This window comes from Rhinatrema bivittatum, chromosome 3, assembly GCF_901001135.1.
Source record: "Rhinatrema bivittatum chromosome 3, aRhiBiv1.1, whole genome shotgun sequence".
Taxonomy (NCBI): Eukaryota; Metazoa; Chordata; class Amphibia; order Gymnophiona; family Rhinatrematidae; genus Rhinatrema; species Rhinatrema bivittatum.
The window spans coordinates 313,013,166-313,032,842 of NC_042617.1; the positions used below are offsets into that span (position 1 = coordinate 313,013,166).

A 19,677-nucleotide genomic window follows, 5' to 3' on the forward strand; every position below is an offset into this window, starting at 1 on the left:
GTGAGGGGGCTTTCAGTGCTTCCCTGTTTTGGTCAAGAGGCTTCTCCGTGTCTGCACCGCCTGCTCCTTGGAGACTGGTGGGCCACACAACATTTTTGTTAATGTAGGCGTGCCGTGGGCTTGGAAAGGTTGGGAAACACTGAGGGCAAAGTGATTTGTCCAAGGTCACAACCTGCTGCTACGACCTCCAGGCTAACTCTTCCACTACGTAGATAATATGACTGGGTAGAGACCTGTTCTCTGATGATTTGTAGGCAGTTAAAGCTTCAGGATACCCCTTTATGACTCCATGAGGAAGCTGAGACCTGAGGCAGTGAACTCTGACCACTCCAGAGCTGACGGTTCCGAAATCAAGACAATTTATTTACAGGACAGGGAATATTTACCACGGTCCCGTCCACAGGCTCAGTCAGGCAGATGTAGCTACAACAAACATAGCAGTAAATACTTTAGCACCGAGAAGCTTTCCTTTCTGGGCCCGGCTGTACCAGTTTAACTTTACAGACTCACAAGCACTTCCCGGGCCACCTCTAACTGAGTCCCTGCTTGCATGAGCTGACTGGTAGCACAAAAAAACGTAGACACAACTCCCAGAAATGGCCATGAAAACCGCACCCCCTTCTACGCTTTGGAATGGGAAAAGTCAGGGTCGCCAGCTGCATGCAGGCAGAAGGAAGTCCAGAGGCAGAAGGACACTCTTAAGAGGTTGCTCCGCCTCTCCCAGTTAGGAAGCCATGGCACAGGACAAGCTGAGAGAGAGAGAGAGAGCGAGCTTGTGCAGCTGGCATCTTCCTTTTCCAGAAGCTCCCAGCAGAGCTGTAGACTCCTGAGCATCAGGAAAAGAGACCCCCCCCCCCCCCCCCCCCCCCCCCCCCCCCCCCCCCCCCCCCCCCCCTCCCCCCCCCCCCCCCCCCCCCCCCCCCCCCCCCCCCCCCCCCCCCCCCCCAGAATCCTCTGACCATCTCGGGAGCCTCCCACAAGAATTCTTTTTCTTTTTTTTTTTTTAACCGTGACTTAAAGACGTAGTTCCCACATAGGAAGGGCCTTCCTTAGCAGGGTGTGTACGATGGGGCCTGTGTTCTTGAGAGGACATTCTGCTTTTCAGCCAATCAGGGCTCTAGGTCTAAAAACTGGAAGGGCCCAGAAAAAGACTGGGGGAGGGGAGAGAGGGAGCCCTGGCCACCACAAAAAAAAAAAGGGGTTCAGGGTCACCTCTGACTGAGAAAGGCAGAGGATGGACCAGGGGAAGGAAGGGGAAGGGTCAGAGGATGGGGCTCTCTCTCTCCCTCTCTCTGGCAGGGGGGGCAGTAGATGGGATCTGGGGTAGGTGTGCTTGGCTTTCTCCGGATAGAGGACAGGTGATGGGACTCTCTCTCTCTCTCTTCTCTCTCTTTCTGGGAGGGGCAGGGGATTGGACGGGAGGTGTCACTGCTTGTCTGTTTCTAGATGGGGAGGGTAGCAGCAACCCTATTGGCTCCTCTTCTGCCTGACTTTCTTCAGTGGCAACAAATCCAAAAGAACTGCAGCTTGTCGATCTATTAGGAAACCTGCACTTTTGGTAAAAGAGTGCAAAAGATTGAAGGAATCTATTCAGGGACAGTAGGAGAGGGCGGGAGAGAAAGGGAGGAAAGCAGGACGGGGAGCGTGGAGAGGAGAGAGGGTGTCAGGGAAAGATCTCTGAGATTGAGTACCTGCGCTTTTCCAGACCTCCTTACGGATGGGAGACGTGGAGAGCAGTAGCTGAGCACACCCAGGCATCCTCTGCATCACAGGGCAATGAGTGGGCCCTGTCAGCACACAGAGTGCCCTGCGTGGGAGCACCCCAAGCTGGGACTTTCCAAGGGAAGTGAGAGAAGCGGAAGGGAAAGAGATGCTATCAACTCAGGAGGGGGCAGAGCTCCACCGTAGCAAGCACTTCTGACCAAATCCCTACAGCTCCTGACCCCCAATGCTCCTACACCATTCCCTTCAGCCTAACCCCCCTCACAGTGCTCCTACACCATTCCCTTCAGCCTAACCCCCCTCATAGTGCTCCTACACCATTCCCTTCAGCCTAACCCCTCTCACAGTGCTCCTACACCATTCCCTTCAGCCTAACCCCCCTCATAGTGCTCCTACACCATTCCCTTCAGCCTAACCCCCCTCACAGTGCTCCTACACCATTCCCTTCAGCCTAACCCTCCTCACAGTGCTCCTACACCATTCCCTTCAGCCTAACCCCCCTGATAGTGCTCCTACACCATTCCCTTCAGCCTAACCCCCCCCTCACAGTGCTCCTACACCGTTCCCTTCAGCCTAACCCCCCTCACAGTGCTCCTACACCATTCCCTTCAGCCTAACCCCTCTCACAGTGCTCCTACACCATTCCCTTCAGCCTAACCCCCCTGATAGTGCTCCTACACCATTCCCTTCAGCCTAACCCCCCTCACAGTGCTCCTACACCATTCCCTTCAGCCTAACCCCCCTCACAGTGCTCCTACACCATTCCCTTCAGCCTAACCCCCCTGATAGTGCTCCTACACCATTCCCTTCAGCCTAACCCCCCCTCACAGTGCTCCTACACCGTTCCCTTCAGCCTAACCCCCCTCACAGTGCTCCTACACCATTTCCTTTAGCCTAATACCCCCTCACAGTGCTCCTATACCATTCGCTTCAGCCTAACCCCCCCTCACAGTGCTCCTACACCATTTCCTTTAGCCTAATACCCCCTCACAGTGCTCCTACACCATTCCCTTCACCCTAATCCCCTCACAGTGCTCCTACACCATTTCCTTTAGCCTAATACCCCCTCACAGTGCTCCTACACCATTCGCTTCAGCCTAACCCCCCCTCACAGTGCTCCTACACCATTTCCTTTAGCCTAATACCCCCTCACAGTGCTCCTACACCATTCGCTTCAGCCTAACCCCCCTCACAGTGCTCCTACACCATTTCCTTTAGCCTAATACCCCCTCAAAGTGCTCCTACACCATTCCCTTCAGCCTAACCCCCCTCACAGTGCTCCTACACCATTTCCTTTAGCCTAATACCCCCTCACAGTGCTCCTACACCATTCGCTTCAGCCTAACCCCCCTCACAGTGCTCCTACACCATTCCCTTCAGCGTAATCCCCTCACAGTGCTCCTACACCATTCCCTTCAGTCTAACCCCCCTCACAGTGCTCCTACACCATTCCCTTTAGCTAACCCCCCTCACAATGCTCCTACACCATTCGCTTCAGCCTAATTCCCTCACAGTGCTCCTACACCATTCCCTTCAGCCTAACCCCCCTCACTGTGCTCCTACATCATTCCCTTTAGCTAACCCCCCTCACAATGCTCCTACACCATTCCCTTCAGTCTAACCCCCCTCACAGTGCTCCTACACCATTCCCTTTAGCTAACCCCCCTCACAATGCTCCTACACCATTCCCTTCAGCCTAATTCCCTCACAGTGCTCCTACACCATTTCCTTTAGCCTAATTCCCTCACAATGCTCCTACACCATTCCCTTCAGCCTAACCCCCCTCACAGTGCTCCTACACCATTCCCTTCAGCTAACCCCCCTCACAGTGCTCCTACACCATTCCCTTCAGCCTAATTCCCTCACAATGCTCCTACACCATTCCCTTCAGCCTAACCCCCCTCACTGTGCTCCTACATCATTCCCTTCAGCCTAACCCCCCTCACAGTGCTCCTACACCATTCCCTTCAGCCTAACCCCCCTCACAGTGCTCCTACACCATTCCCTTTAGCTAACCCCCCTCACAATGCTCCTACACCATTCCCTTCAGCCTAATTCCCTCACAGTGCTCCTACACCATTCCCTTCAGCCTCACCCCCCTCACTGTGCTCCTACATCATTCCCTTTATCCTAACCCCCCTCACAGTGCTCCTACACCTTTCGGTACAATGCTTCCTGCTGAGAGAGGCTGGGAATGGTGTGGCATCCCTAGATCTCCATATTGTCTCCAGGATTTATGACACTTATTTTGGTGCATTTAGTCTTTGCTTCAATTCTTGTTTTGTTTTCCTTGTAAATGAATTGGTTTAGGCACAGGCAGTAATTAGTGTTTGGTCTCTGGGAGCTCTGTGTAATTAATGGGGAAGAGCAAGGGTAGCTCAGCTGCTGTCTGGGAGAGGCAGACAAAGTGGGAGGGGGGGGGGAGCCACCCCATTATTAATGGGTCCTTGGCCCTGCCAGCACGCACAGGTCTGGTTGCTAGTCATCATGGAGGTGCTTGTGGCAGATGGTGCTGGCCTGGGGCTTGGGGCTGCCCCACTGCTGACTCTGGTCCCTGGAGTGCTGCTGCAGGCCTTTCAGAAGCAGTGCTGAGGCCAGACCTGGGAACGGAGAGCAGCCGCCATGCCTCATATCCTAGGACGGCTGTTCCAGACCTGCTCCTCTTCAGCTCCACAGCACATCCCTCCCTTCTGCACTGCCACCTTAGCAACAATGCCACCATGGGAGTCCCTGGTGCTTCATGGCACGCCGATCAGATATCTCTGTTCCCACATAAATCCCCCTTCCTCCTAACTCCTCCACCTGAATCCCTTCTTCCGACCGTCTCTCCTTCCCCCACTTTCCATCCCCCTTTCCTCCTGGCTCCATTCTCTTCCCTCTCAATATCTGCCCTTTGCACTCCACTCCTCTCATCCCCGCTCTCTATTTTGCTCACACTCTCTTCTCTTTTCATCTCTCTCTCCTCCTTCTAATTCCATTCTGTCTCTCCTGTTCATTCTTCTGGCTCCTAAATCCCATCTCTCTTGCATCTGATTCCTTCTTGTTCTCTTCTCTCCACCTCTCTCTCTCTCTTCTTTTCTCCCCAACTCTAATCTCCCCTCATTTCCCTTCTCCTTGACCCCCTCTCCCCACCCTCTGCTTCCTCTCTCTCTCTCTCTCTTCCCTGCCTTTACTTTTTCTTGCCGTCTCAGAGCCTGCAGCTGCCCAGAAGTGCTTGTGCGTGTGTGTGAGTAAGGGCTGGAGATGCCCCCTGGGAGACTCAGCTTCCTAGTGGAAGCTGGCACATGTGCTGGTAGAGCAGGCTGCACTGGCTGCCCGGGTGGGGGGGCGGGGTTGTTGGGGACATGGCTGTGATCCCTGGGGAGCTAGAGCAGAGGTTAAGGAGCAGTAGCAGGTACACAATCTACAGGGATTGGTTAACCCTCGCAATGCTGGATGACAGTGAACACTTAGATGACGGGGGAGGGGAATGCAGTGCCCTCAGAGGAAAAAAGGAACTAAAACTGCACAGGAGGAGGTGATCTGTTTTCTTTTGTTTTTAAATTTGTAAATTAAATATCAAGATCATCTTGACAGAAGAATGGATGAGGTAATAAAAATTCAAAAAGAAAAAAAATTTAAAAAAGGCAAAGGAAGCATCACAAGCCTCTCTTATTTTTTCCACCAATTAGGGGATCCAAGAAAAAAAAAATACAAGAGCTCAGACTTTTGGAATAAGTTAATCAAAAACTATAATGGAGGTGATATACAGCTGGCATATAATTAATGGCCAATACAGGTATTGAGTATCTGTCCCCAGCTCCAGTGCTCTAGAATACCAGTTGCCTCATTTCCCCCTGCCTGTCCCCAGAGTCCTTCTAGTCTACAGTCCAGGGAAAACCTAAGTTCGGGAGGGACAAAGAAAACCTATAGAATTAAAGAGCACGAAAGAAAAACGTCAGAGCCCTGCGCAACTGCTACTCACTCAAAGCAGCCATTTTGGACCAGGAGGTGATCAAATCTTATCAAAAGACAGAGATGGATAAATGGCACTGAACTTGTGAGAACATAGGGGCTATTAAACGATCTCTGAAATGGAAAGATTTTCCCACCTTTAAGCAGAAATTCTAGGAGCCAGGAGGCCTCCTCATCAGGTGTATGAAGCAGAATCCTGTTGCACTGACTGATGGCCAATCTCCAGAGTCCATTGCAGGGGTCGCTCTGTTCTAGGGAAGTGATTTTCCTGTGGTCATACAGAGTCAGTGACAGCTGGGAAAGAGCTGAGGCACAGGGAGATAAAGTGACTCACCCTAAGGTCACACAGAGAGTCAGTGACAGAGCTGGGATTAGAGATGAGGCACAGGGAGATAAAGTGACTCACCCTAAGGTCACACAGAGAGTCAGTGACAGAGCTGGGATTAGAGCTGAGGCACAGGGAGATAAAGGGACTCACCCTAAGGTCACACAGAGAGTCAGTGACAGAGCTGTGGATTAGAGCTGAGGCACAGGGAGATAAAGTGACTCACCCTAAGGTCACACAGAGAGTCAGTGACAGAGCTGGGAATAGAGCTGAGGCACAGGGAGATAAAGGGACTCACCCTAAGGTCACACAGAGAGTCAGTGACAGAGCTGGGATTAGAGCTGAGGCACAGGGAGATAAAGGGACTCACACTAAGGTCACCCAGAGAGTCAGTGACAGAGCTGGGATTAGAGCTGAGGCACAGGGAGATAAAGTGACACATCCTAAAGTCACACAGAGTCAGTGAAAGAGCAGGGATTAGAAATGAGGCACAGAGAGATAAAGTGACGCATCCTAAGGTCACACAGAGAGTCAGTGACAGAGCTGGGATTAGAGCTGAGGCACAGGGAAATAAAGTGACTCACCCTAAAGTCACACTGCAAGTCACTGACAGAGCTGAGATTAGAGCTGAGGCACAGGGAGATAAAGTGACTCACCCTAAGGTCACACAGAGAGTCAGTGACAGAGCTGGGATTAGAGCTGAGGCACAGGGAGATAAAGTGACTCACCCTAAGGTCACACAGGGAGTCAATGACAGAGCTGGGATTAGAGCTGAGGCACAGGGAAATAAAGTGACTCACCCTAAGGTCACATAGTGAGTCAGTGACAGAGCCGGGATTAGAGCTGAGGCACAGGGAGATAAAGTGACTCACCCTAAGGTCACACAGAGAGTCAGTGACAGAGCTGGGATTAGAGCTGAGGCACAGGGAGATAAAGGGACTCACCCTAAAGTCACAGAGAGAGAGTGAGTGACAGAGCTGGGATTAGAACTGAGGCACGGGGAGATAAAGGGACTCACTCACAATCACAGAGAGTCAGTGATAGAGCCGGGATTCCAAACTGCAGCCTGTAAAATCTGTTGCCCCTGCCTCTAAAGCAAGACAACTCCTGTTGGATCCAGTCCTATCAGACCTGCTTTATGCCCTGCTGTCCTATGGGCATGCAGTTCTGGGGTAGGGGGAATTTGAAACTCAGTCCTGCACCCCTGCTCTCATTTTCTGCCTGTTCCACTGCTTCTCTCTCCTTCTCCAGGTCCTTCGGGGTGGTGTTGTGGGAGCTGCTGACAGGGGAAATACCCTACAAGGACGTAGATTCTTCTGCAATTATCTGGGGTGTGGGCAGCAACAGCCTGCACCTGCCTGTCCCTTCCAGTTGCCCTGATGGCTTCAAGATTCTTCTCCGCCAATGCTGGTCAGTCTTCCCCAAAACAACAGCCCTACAACATACACCCTGAAAAAGCCTCTCCAGTTTCACCTCTAAACAGTGTCACACTCTGTGGAAACCGATGTCCCTACCTCTCTTTACACACAGATAATCACTGGGTCAGTTTGCCCCATTAGGCTGAAAGATTGTGGCTGCAATACTCTTGTATCCCCACTGCCCACACAGCTCTGCAAATGCACCTCAATCCTGCCCAGCAGCACCTCCTACTAATTCAGTATTGACACCTGCATGTACTCTGCTCTGCTCCCGCACCTCAGTCCTGACCCACAGGCCCTGTGTCTCAGTTCCTGTTAATGATTAATTCTGAACTGAGTTTTTCTCCCTATAGGAACAGTAAACCACGGAACCGACCATCCTTCCGTCAGATTCTGCTGCACTTGGATATTGCCTCTGCGGATGTGCTGTCTACACCACAGGAAACCTATTTCAAGTCGCAGGTATTGTTGGATGGACATCTATAAGAACATAAGATTTACCATACTGGGATAGACCAAAGGTCCAACAGGCCCAATATCCTGTCTCCAACAGTAGCCAATCCTGGTCACAAGTACCTGGCAGGATCCGTCGACAGATTCCATGCTGCTTATCCCAGGGATAAGCAATGGATTTCCCCAAGTCCACCTTAATAATGGTTTATGAACTTATTCTTCCAGGAACTTGTCCAAATCATTTTTTAACGCAGCTACACTAATGACTTTCACCACATCCTCCGGCACCAAATTGCAGAGTTTAATTATGCATTGAATAAAACAGTATTTTCTCATATTTGTCTTAAATCACCTAGTAACTTCATTGAATGTCCCCTAGTCTTTGTACTTTTTCAAAGCGTAAACAATCAATTTGCATTTAGCCATTCTACTCCGTTTATTATTTTATAGCCCTCTATCATATCTCCCCTCAGTCCTCTCTTCTCCAAGCTGAAGAGTCCTAACCTCTTTAGCCTTTCCTTATAGGGAAATTATTCTGTCCCCTTTATTATTTTGGTCGCCCTTCTCTGTACCTTTTCTAATTCTGCTATATCTTTTTTGAGATGCGGTGACCAGAAGTGCACACAGCACTCAAGATGAGGTTGCACTGTGGAGCGATACAGAGACATTATGATATTCTCTGTTTTATCCTATATTTTTCCTAATAATTCCTAGCATTCTATTTGCTTTCTTGGCCCCCATTGCACACTGAGTAGAAAATTTCAATATATTATCCACGACGATACCTAGATCCTTTTCCTGGGTGGTGACTCCCAATGTGGAGCCTTGCATTGTGTAGCTATAATTTGGGTGGCTCTTCCCTACATGCATCACGTTGCAACTTGTCCACATTAAATGTCATCTGCTGTTTGCATGCCCAGTCTCCCAGCCTTGCAAGATCCGCTTGCAATTTCTAATAATCCTGTTATGATTTAACAATTTTGTGTCATCCTGCTCAGTACCCTGTGAATTCCCTTAGTGCGTCGCACATGGAATCCTCTCCAGGATTTCTTCTCAGGCATCTTTCCCCATCTCCATTCCACTCACTGAAACACTCTTTTTTCTTCAAATTGTTTAACCAGAGGCTTTCAGTAGTGTCCTCCTCCAGCACATGACTGCTCTCAATGTAGCCTCTTGAGATGCTGTCTTCAAAGCAGTTTGTTTTGCACATAGAAAGGTTGATATTCAAAAGCCATTTAGACGGATAACTGGAAAGTTAGCCATCTAAATGGCAATATTCATCACCATATGCAGCTATCTACCTTATAAATGGGCTCTGACCGACGGCCCGCAAATGCGCAGTAGAGAGCAGCTCTACTGCGCATGTGCGGGCGAGCACGTCGGTCAGAGCCGAGCGTGCCCGAAATAAAAATGGCGCTGGGGCTGCAGGAGCGGCGGCGGCAGCGAGAAGCAGGAGTGGGAGGAGCAGTAGCAGCGCCGCGCGCGCGGGTGGGACCCCCCCCCCCGGAGATCTTCCGTCTGCCGGTTGTGGATGATCTGAAGGGGGAGTGACTGAGGAGAGGGAGGAGAGAGTGAGGGGAGGAGAGAGTGAGGGGAAGGGGAGGGGGAGGAGAGAGTGAGGGGGGGAGGAGAGAGTGGGGGGGAGGAGAGAGTGAGGGGGGAGAGGGAGGAAGGGGGGAGGAAGGGGGAGGAAGGGGAGAGGGAGGAGGGGGAAGGAAGGGGAGAGGGGGGAGAGGAAGGAAGGGGAGGGGGAGAGGGAGGAAGAGGGGAGGGAGAGGGGGAGAGAGAGGGAGAATAGAGGGGGAGGGGGGAGAGGGAGAAAGAGGGGAGGGGGGAGAGGGAGGAAGAGGGGAGGGAGAGAGAGGGAGGGAGATTAGAGGGGGAGGGGGAAGGGGAGAGGGAGGGGGAGGGAGGGGGGAAGGGGGAGAGGGAGGGAGTGAGACTAGAGGGAGGAGGGAGAATGAGGGGGAGGGAGTGGGAAGGAAATGGACCGAAAAATTTTTTTTTAAATGTAGCCCGTTGTTACAGGCTTAACGGCTAGTATTGTAGAATGTAGCCGCATAAATTAGGAATGGGCTGGAGGAAGGTAGGAGGTGGCTAACTCTGGTCGCGCCAAAGGGCTGTCCTAAAGTTAGCTGGATTTACTTATCCAGTTAACTTTAAGATAGCTGGGTATATTCACGGTTAAGTTAGCCGGATAGGTGTACCGGGCTAATGTAACTAGCCGTTCCATGGCTGAATATCGGTCTCAGCGTGGCTAGAATGAACTTTTCTCTTGTCAGGGTATGTTGGACATGATCTCGGATTTACTGCTTGGGCTTTTCTTAATAATTGCATTGTGCCAAAGAGATCTTCCTTCTGGAGTGCATATGGTGTACCATAACCGGCGTCTGGTGGATGGGTTCATAGCGGACTTGGTCAAGCAGCTCTTGTAGTGGACTGGGCCTAAGGTGTCCTTTCACTGGATAGAGGCACTTTCCCTTTTGTGGTTGGCTAACTCTACTCCTAAGTAGCTGGCTTCTTCAGACAAATTCATACAGAAGCTTCATCTCCCTGGAACTCAAATCCTGGAAATGCGTTCAATCCATTGCAAGAAATAATGCCTTCACTGTTGTAAATTTAGTTGTCTAACTTTGAACCCACAACTTAGGGTTTCTTGAACAAGTTCCAAGCCATAGTCTCCACAGTGAACAGGTTACAACAAACACTGGCATTCCTACAGGGGCAAAACACTCCTCACTCTTAGAAGTCATTCTCTGGCAATCCAGTACAGTTCATCCTCATAAGCAAACGCTCCACGTACTTAGTTCTGAGGCTTAAGGTAAATACTGAGTCTTCCAATGAACCAAATTTCCTATCCTGGAGCTCCAAAATTCTCCTAAGGGCTCGAGTAGAGCATTGAATTTACTTCTTCCATAAGAAAAGCTGCATCAATCTGCTTTTTTCTTTTTTTAATCCAGCAATTACTGGAGACCTCTCCGACTTCCTAGCAATCACTCCGGTATCTCTCAGGCATCAACCCTTGAATGAATCTACTTCCTACTGAACCTTCCTACTACTGCAGACTTCACCACTTATATCCAAAATGCTTCTCTAATAATGTCATCATTTCTTAAGGTCACAGGATTTTTTTCAGTCCTTATAAATGATAGATCACAATTTTAAGAACATTGTCATAGTAATAGAATATAGGCAACATACTAGGATGCATCTGGAAGGCCAGAGGTGCCCAAGACAACTGGGACTATGTCTGTATCTTTCTCTCCATACATAGTATAGAATAGTCATTTGGTACTAACATTTCTATTAGTAATGTGTTTTTATAGTTTTCTCCTTTACCATTACATCCAGTTTTCTAATATCAAGCTTTTTATCGGTTGGAATAGGAATATCCCCGAGGATCACAACTTTTTCATTCTCATGCCAGTATTTCTATATCCTTGGGATAATGTTTCCAGATGGGTTAGTTTTGCACACACCATGCCAGGAGTAAGCCTCACTCATTAGCCAAAGTATGCTGGGTATGATCTTTCTACCTTCACCGTAAACCTTTCAGTGCAATCATTCATGGTAACTTTCAGCGGTGAATTCCTTTAGAGTGATTGCTTAAGTCTGTTTATGTCAATTCACAAAACTTTATTCTCATTGACAATTCACAGGTTCTAGTGCTTGTCAGTATTGTCTCTGGTCAGATCATGTTTTTTGGCCGAGTCACAGGATACCGCATATTGCTGCTGTTTGTCCAGGATTAGATGGAGTTCATCCTTCCCAGCTTTGGGACATATGCATCGCTGATATATCTTTGTGCTATTTATTATTGTGTTTCTCATAAGGCAATACCTCACATGGCCCCCATGCTCCATCATTAAATCATTAGGGATCTACTTTTCACAGTTTGCACTGTAACCTCAGGGGAAGCCTCTCCAGTCCTTCCACTGGTGACACACACTTTGCATCCAGTAAACTTAGGATTTCCTCACTTACTCCAGGACAGGAAATCTAGAGCATACCTAGACACCTTTTGAAGCTATCTGGACTGTCACAGACTCTGTCAAGTGGTAGAAAGCTGCATGTCATCAGGGCTGAAGGCCACTGACCATAGAGGGCTGGCTGACCTTGCTGCTGTAAAAGAAAAAGAAGTGTGGAGGGCCAAGGATGAGACCTGGGTCATCTCCCTGTGACCAGAAGCATGGAGGGCAGAGGATACCCCAGTCCTTTCCCTGTGACCAAAAGTATGGAGAGCAGGGAACATGACTCAGAATATGAACATGAACAGAAACACAGGGAGCGGAGGTTGTGACTCTTGAGTCTTCTCCCTGGGACGACGAGCACACGGAGCACAGAAGACATGGACCCGAGCGTTTTCCCTGGAGAACAGAGGACAGAGGACATGGAATTATCATTTCTTATCTGGGAGGTTCTGCCCCTGGAATAGATTCCTAATTCTAGCAGGCAACGGAAGATCACCTACTTTATAGGGTTGCCTTCTTTGCCTGAAATCCATTCCGTTATGTAATTGGCATTTCCACAATTCCCCCTCTGGCGGGGAGTGCTCTGGTCATTTGAGCAGGATGTATATTTTTGGCTATAAGCTATACCCCCATGGTTATAGGTATTAGGGGCCTATACATTACAAAGTCTCAGACACTCTCCAGCTGTTTTCCCTTCCCATGTAATATATATAGCCCTGCCTGATAACTCTTAATGTTAAGGACTTGTGTACGAGAATGGTCACCCCTGCCATCCTAGTTCCTGAAGAAGTAAAGAAGCAGCTCCATCCTATTCCCTTTGTAGCTTAGTTTGCCTCTTTTTAATGTGGCTACAAGTAGGCACGCTGTGGGAGCTCACGGGTGCTTTTAGCCACTCTGCGGAGGGCAGTTATCAGCCAGGACATTTTTACCCAGTACTATAAGCTTTCAAAATTGCCTGCCCCATCCTTTTCCATGGCGGTGGAAAGCCTGACATCTGGTGGCCACCGAGAGGATGCCAGCTCAGAGCAGAGGGTGCCACTCAGCTTCCGTGTGCTAAGGCCCCGTGGTTTGAATGACTCAGCTGGAGGACAGTTCTCCACTAAACTGCTATATATTACAGTTTATTTTTAGATAGTTCATTCTTTTTTCTTTCAAATGTGTCAGATCCTACGGCTTCACGTGCTTTGCGTAGTGAAATCTGTGAACTTGCTGCTCTTCAGGAGGTTAGGTTGTGTTCTGGTTGACCACTGATGGGGAAGAGGGGGATGGTAGCTCAGTTTCCCTCACTAACTTTTGGGGGAGGGGAGGGAGGGACAGGAAAAGGTCTACTCCCAGTTGTAGCCAAATGATGGGGTGGAGAGAAAAGAAAAGGGAATGGAGAGGGAATAGGGAGGAAGGTGAGTAAATCAGAGAAATGTCATAGAAGGAATCGCAGAGAGAGCCTGAAATAGCTCTAAAAGAGAGAGGTAGAGAGCAGAGAGTTCATGAGGACCAAGTCTGACATGGTGACACTTTTTGGGATGAGAGAGTAGCAGCAGCAATCTGAGCGTACCCTGTATGGGAGAGAGCTCGGGCATAGGCATAGAAATCATGACATGATGGTAAAAATGAATAAACCTAAGGGGTCATTGGCCGCATTTGCATTTATTTATACAGATTTCTGGTCCATCCTTCTAAATAGAATGTTCCAGGCAGATGACAGTAGCATTTACAGGGTAGTGAATCGGCATTGCAGAAAAGATGCTTAATGCGCGTTACCAACGAGCTGTACAAAGAGACCCCGGAGGCTCTGTGACTGGTCCCTGGCTATTACCCCCAGGACTACAGTAGGCCAGAGCAAAGAGAAAGTTTCCTGTAACCTTCCTCCTTCATGCCCCCCATTAGAGATACAAGGATGGGGAGAGAGGTAGGGAAGCTACTTCAACAAATAGCAAAGTAGTTGAATCCAAGGAAAGTCCTTGGATTCAAGTTCAAGGCTCACGCCCCTACCCTTGATTGTTTTTGTGACCTTGGCCACGTCACTGTGTGCCTCAGTTTACTCAGCTCTCACTGGGAAAATCCTCTCTCTATAAATTGCATAGCCTTTATATGTTGGTCACTCTGTCATGCTGAAAAAGACCACTTTCCAAAGCATTTGGGAGCTGATGGTAATGGTTTTGGTGTTCTTCTGCTGTCCCCACCATGCAGCATCAGAAATGGCAACAGGGAAGTGGATATTCTAGAAGAAATGTAGGTTTAAAGAATTTGTAAATAATCATGCTTACTCTGGGTCCAGGAGGAAGGAAGTGCATACTAATTGCCAGTAATGCATGCAACAGACCAATAACTACTGGAGAAATAACACTCATTATTAGATGATAGTATACTCTACTGAGAAATAATGTTCACTACTGGATGATAGTGTAGTCAAGTCTACTGAGCAACCGCGCACTACTGGGATGATAGTGTACTCTACTGGGAAACAACATGCACCACTGGATGAGCGTGTACTTTACTGGGAAACAACGTGCACTACTGGATGATAGTGTACTCTACTAAGGAACCTACTGGGATGGTAGTATACTGGGATGATAGTATACTGTACTGAGAAATAACACTCATTATTAGATAATAGTGTACACTACTGAGAAACAATGCTCACGACTGGATGATAGTGTACTCTTCTGAGGATCACACACCACTGGGATGATTGTGTACTCTACTGAGCAACAATGCGCATTACTGGATGATAGTGAACTCTACTGGTAAACAGCAGGCACATAATGCCAACAGAGTGCACAAACGTCCACTAAGTCACAGAGGGGCCGATGCAATAAACCAGCATGGAAAATTGGTGCTCAGTGTTGAGCTCCCGGTTTCCTAACGTGCGCCCAGCACTTCTCCTGGGCCCGAGATTGAATATTTAAATGAGGAGTCGCACTGCCAAGGAGCTGCTAAGTGACAAATGTGTGCCCCCTGGTGCCTCCCTAGCAGTGTGCACCCAGGAGAGGTGGCTGTCAGGTGGCTGTCAGGGGTTAGGAAAAGAGACGCTCGTTAATTGAGCTTCCCTTTTCCTAACCTGATTGCCAGCACTTTTTTTTTTTTTTTTTTAATCTTTTGGTTCCTCCAACTTAGTATCACTACGATATTAACTCGGAGGATGTACAGAAAAGCAGGCCGGGCGCACATTTTTTTTTTTGATCTGGGGAGAACAGTTAAGAGCCTCATCAACATGCATTTGTATACGATGAGCGCTATTAGTTTTGCAGGGGGTTGAATGCACGTTTTGGACGTGCTAATCCCCTTATAGCATAAAGGTCTGTGGACGTGCATCCAGCCACGGGTTAAACAGTGCACGTGGCTGAACACACTGCTTTACATCAGCCCCACAGAAACAGAAATGATGACAGAAAAGAACCAAATGGTCCATCCAGTCTGCCCAGCAAGCTTATGATAGCATATACCGTGCCATGGAGGTCACTCCCATGCTATCAATTTCCCAGACTGTAAAAGTCAGGACCCTCCTTGGTTGGTGTTTGAATCCAATTCCGCGTTACCCCCATTCTTATCAGTTTCTCAGACTGTAAAAGACAGGGCTCTTGTTGGTTGCTGTCTGAGTTCAATTTCGTTACCTCTTGCTATTGAAGCAGAGAGCAATGTTGGAGTTGCATCAAAGTATCAGGCTTATTGGTTAAGGGTACTAATTGCTGCATCAGCAAGTTAACCCCATACTTGTTTCCCCAGACCATAAAAGTCATGGTCCTCGGTTGCTGAACAAATCCAATTCCCCGTTTCCCCCTGCCGCTGAAGCAGAGGGTAATGAGGGAGTTGCATCACAATATCAAGGCTTATTGGTTACGGATAGCAAAAGCCACATCAGCAAGTTACCCCCATGCTTATTTGTTTCCTCAGACCATAAAAGTTGGGGTCCTTGTTGGTTGCTGCTTGAATCCAATTCCTCTTTTTCCCCTGCCGTTGAAGCAGAGAGCAATGATGGAGTTGCATCAAGAGTATGAAGGCTTATTGGTTAAGAGTAGTAACCACCACATGAGCAAGTTACTCTTTTCCTAGTAGTAGTAGTAGGTAGTAGTAGTATTAGGTAGTAGTAGTAGCAGCAGCAGCAGCAGTAGTAGTAGGTAGTAGTAGTACTAAGTATTCCTCTCCCTCCTTTTTTGAACAGAATGGAGGGGGGAGGAGGATCTTCAGTCTCCCTTCTACTCCTTTTTTTGTTTTTGGAAAATGGGAGGGAGGAGAGCTTGGCTCTGGGGACTTTTTTCCTAAATTATAACTGAGTGGGAAGAAGGGCGGGAAAAGCAGTGGTGACTTAAAAAAAAATCAATAATAATCAGGTGGGAAGGAGAACCTTGGTGACTATTTTAAACATAAATTAATTGGATGGAGGGAGTGCAGTGGGTCTGGGGGGATTTCTGTCTTGGGGCTGTGTTTAGAGAACTTGACTAGCTACATTTAATTGAATTTTCAGTTGGGTTCCTGAAGATAACCGGTTATGTTTGAAAACTGATCTCAATTTACATCAGCATTCCTCCTCTCGTCGTTTATCTGTATATTTACCAGGAGGAAACAACACCAGAAAAATCTCTGCTCCGTGGTGTAACCTGCGCCGCCCATACTGAGTTGTAGCTCTAGGGCTTTCTTGGAGGAGGGCTGCATAGAAATTGAAAATGTAATATATAAATGCACAATTAGTAATGATTAGCATATTGGTATCAATATTCTACCGCCACCTAATGTGAGCATCAGCAGACTAATAAGACTGCAAAACCCCAACTTTTAGGAGACGAGCAGTCTCCATGTGTAGTAAACTTGCACACACGCACGTATCCCCCGTTACTTTTCGATATTGCGTGCAGGATACAAGCTCCCCTTCTTTAGTATTCTCTCTACATGGATGATACTCTCTGATCAAACAAAATGAAATGGATAGTATTTTTTTTTTCAGTGTACGGGTGAACGAGCCATCAGTGACCTAAACGCTTCTCATCAGACAGGGAAGCAATGGAGGCTCCTCAGTGCCCAGTTACTCACAACAGGACAATCACTAGGAAGAGAGTATGAGGACATTTAGACACTGAGTGCTTGTCCCTAATCTATGATGGTCCCTTTTCAGCTAGTAACTGATAAAGAAAAGTTATTTTCCTGTAACAGGTATTTTCTGAGGACTGCTGATCACCCTGGTCTTGGCTCAGGCGAGAAGAGTGAGATTTGTGTCAACCCCAGGGGCCTGTCCTTGTACTGAGGAGCCGAAGAGGTTGAAGGCCTCTGTGTGATGCGGCTTGGCCACCAGCAGTCACTGCAGCTCTGCGGTCCTTCCATCAGGCCTTCCAGGCGCAAACCACTCTGGGCGGCCACCTTGTGTGTAGGTGTCACAGCCGAAGTCACGGTGGCCTTGTCCCAGACATTGGTAACAAACCTCACGATGGACACCTTCTATTTAACCTTGAAGTCCCTTGCCTGCTTCTTGGACATGGAAAGGAAAATCACTGAGGCAAAGTCAAATTAAGTCATTTTCCTCCAGGCAGGAGAAGGTTTGAAAAGACGTAAACCCTTTTGGCCGAGCAGCCTGCTGGCATGGAGAAGAACCACGGGCTGGCTCAACAGGGGCAATAGGAAAAAAAAACCTAAGATTCCAGCAATGCCGAAAATGCCCAACTTGGCCAGTACTAAGGGGCTTTTGGCAGAAAGGCCACAAGGAAAATCTCATTCTTAAGCACTGTAGGGATGCAGCAAGCAAGCAGGGCCAGTAGTCCTGGCAGACAAAAAGAAAGTGGCTGGCAGGAACTGCTGCTGACCACGGGAGAGGGAAAGAGTTTTTTTGCTTTTCCCAGAAATCTCTGGGAATCCATCTGTTCAGCACTGAGCGCAGTCACATGGCCCACATGCGTGTGACTCGGCGAACGGCTGTCTTCAGAGAATAATAGTAGCATTGTTTCTTCTCCCCCTTCCCCGGCCAGAAATATACTGCTAACCCCCCAGAGGTGGCTGCACATCTGTTTCTAAAGGCTTGCACGGTGAAATGTGTCGGGGTTTGGTTTCCAGGACATCTCTTTATTTATCGTGAAAGAAATAGAACTAGGAGGCAAGAGCAGAGACTAGAGAAGGAGAAACCCAGAGACAACTGAAAAAGAAAAGTAGAAGGCAGGAACTTTGCTAAGGAGTCACCTGATTCCTGTCTCCAAGGGCAGAGGGAGAGAGCAGAGCTGAGGAGTGAGCGGGGAGTGCCCTGAGATCCTTGGCAGACCGAGGCAGCTCCATTAGCGAAATTAAATTTTTTTTCTTTCCCACAGCCTTCCAAGGCCAAGATGGGGGGGGGGGGGGCGGTTTCTGCTGAGGCAGGAGCACAGGAAGAAAGTCAGACCACAGTCAGGCGTGAAGGTGGGGGGGAGGGGGAAAGGGGGGGGGGGGCAGATTGAGCAAGAGGAGCAGGAAGCAGCCAAGAAGTTAAGGAGGAGAGGCGAATGGGGAAGGCAAGAAGGAAAAAAAAAAACAGAGAGAATGGAAAAAAGGCAAAGAGAGAACAACCTCCACTTTCCATCCTAGTTATTTATGTATTTGAAATATTTATTGCACCCTTATATTTGACAGCTCTAAATGAGGTGCAATCATAATGCTAAAAATTCACATAAAAATAACAAAATTTGGGGGTCTTGTACTGTTTCGCAATATTTCCTCATGGGAGGGAAAAATATTGTGGGGAAACAGGAAAAACGTGCAATGCCTTCCCCCCTTCTCACGGGGCCATCATCATCTTAAAGGGATCAGCAGAGACCCAAAATAAAATCCACCCTCCAGGGGTTTGAGTAGATCTCTTCCCACCCCTCGCCACCTCTAGAGGTAGTCCTGCAGGGGGAAAAAGTTAAAAAATAGCACTCAGAAGTAGTGCAGTGATGTCCCACACCTTCCCAAACTCTTCCCCTTTCACAAAAACCTAATCTGCCCCCAATACAATCACTGCCCCAATCCAACCCCCTCTCTTGTCCCTCCACCCTAACCCACCCTCCAGAGCCACCATAACTCAGAATATATCCTTCTTAGCCTAGTGGGGTCCCCCGTAGTCTAGAGTCCAGAACACCCCCTAGGCTCTAGGTCAGTTGCCGCCATTTTGAAAGATGGCAGTGACTGATCCTACTAGACTACCAGGGACCCCACTAGGGTACCAGGAACATATTCTGAGGTTTGGAAAAGGGTAGGGGGGGGGGGTCTGGAGAGGGAGACTGGATCAGGGGGTGATGTTTTTGTGAAAGGGGAGGGGATTGGGAAGGGAAAGGGTATCACCACATGTCTTGAGTTCTGTTTTTAATATTTTTCTCCTGCTGGGTTGCCTTTAGAGGCAACAGGGTGGGGTGGGGATGGGAAGGGGTCTACCCGAACATCCAGGGGGATATTGCACATTGGGAGAGGGGGAGTTTAGGGCCGCTGCTGGCCCCTTAATTTTCAGGCCAGGAGCATTGGGACATGCGTTACCGTCCTGATGCTCCCATGGAAAGTTGCCTAGAACTTTCCAGGAAATAATGCGGCTCTGGCAAGCCATTTTATTTTATTTTAATAGAATTAGCTAATAATGAGCTGCCTTTCATGCATTTTAAAATTGTATGCATGCAAAGCAGCTTTTAAATGCAAGGTGGGTTTTTAGGGAAAATATTGTGTGATATCGCAACTATTGTGCAACTGTGCTTATATGGTGTTTTGGCAAATGATATCAAAATCTGAAGGGTTGACAACCAGGAAGGTATGGAAAATATGAGGAGGAATCTAGCAAAGCTCGAGGAATGGTCTGGAGTCTTTCAGCTAAGATTTAATGCTAAAAAATAAAGGGCCATGCATTTGGGCTGCAGAA

General features: G+C 48.5%; 1 protein-coding gene across 1 annotated transcript in view; it reads left to right on the plus strand.

Annotated features, from left to right (window-relative positions):
* The window catches only part of MAP3K12 (mitogen-activated protein kinase kinase kinase 12), an 82,650-nt gene that overhangs the window by 32,304 nt on the left and 30,669 nt on the right, over positions 1–19,677 (plus strand). Inside the window, exons 5-6 of the mRNA XM_029596837.1 lie at positions 7,253–7,411; positions 7,773–7,881. Of these exons, the coding sequence (XP_029452697.1) occupies positions 7,253–7,411; positions 7,773–7,881 (268 nt within the window). The remainder of the gene's footprint in view (positions 1–7,252; positions 7,412–7,772; positions 7,882–19,677) is intronic.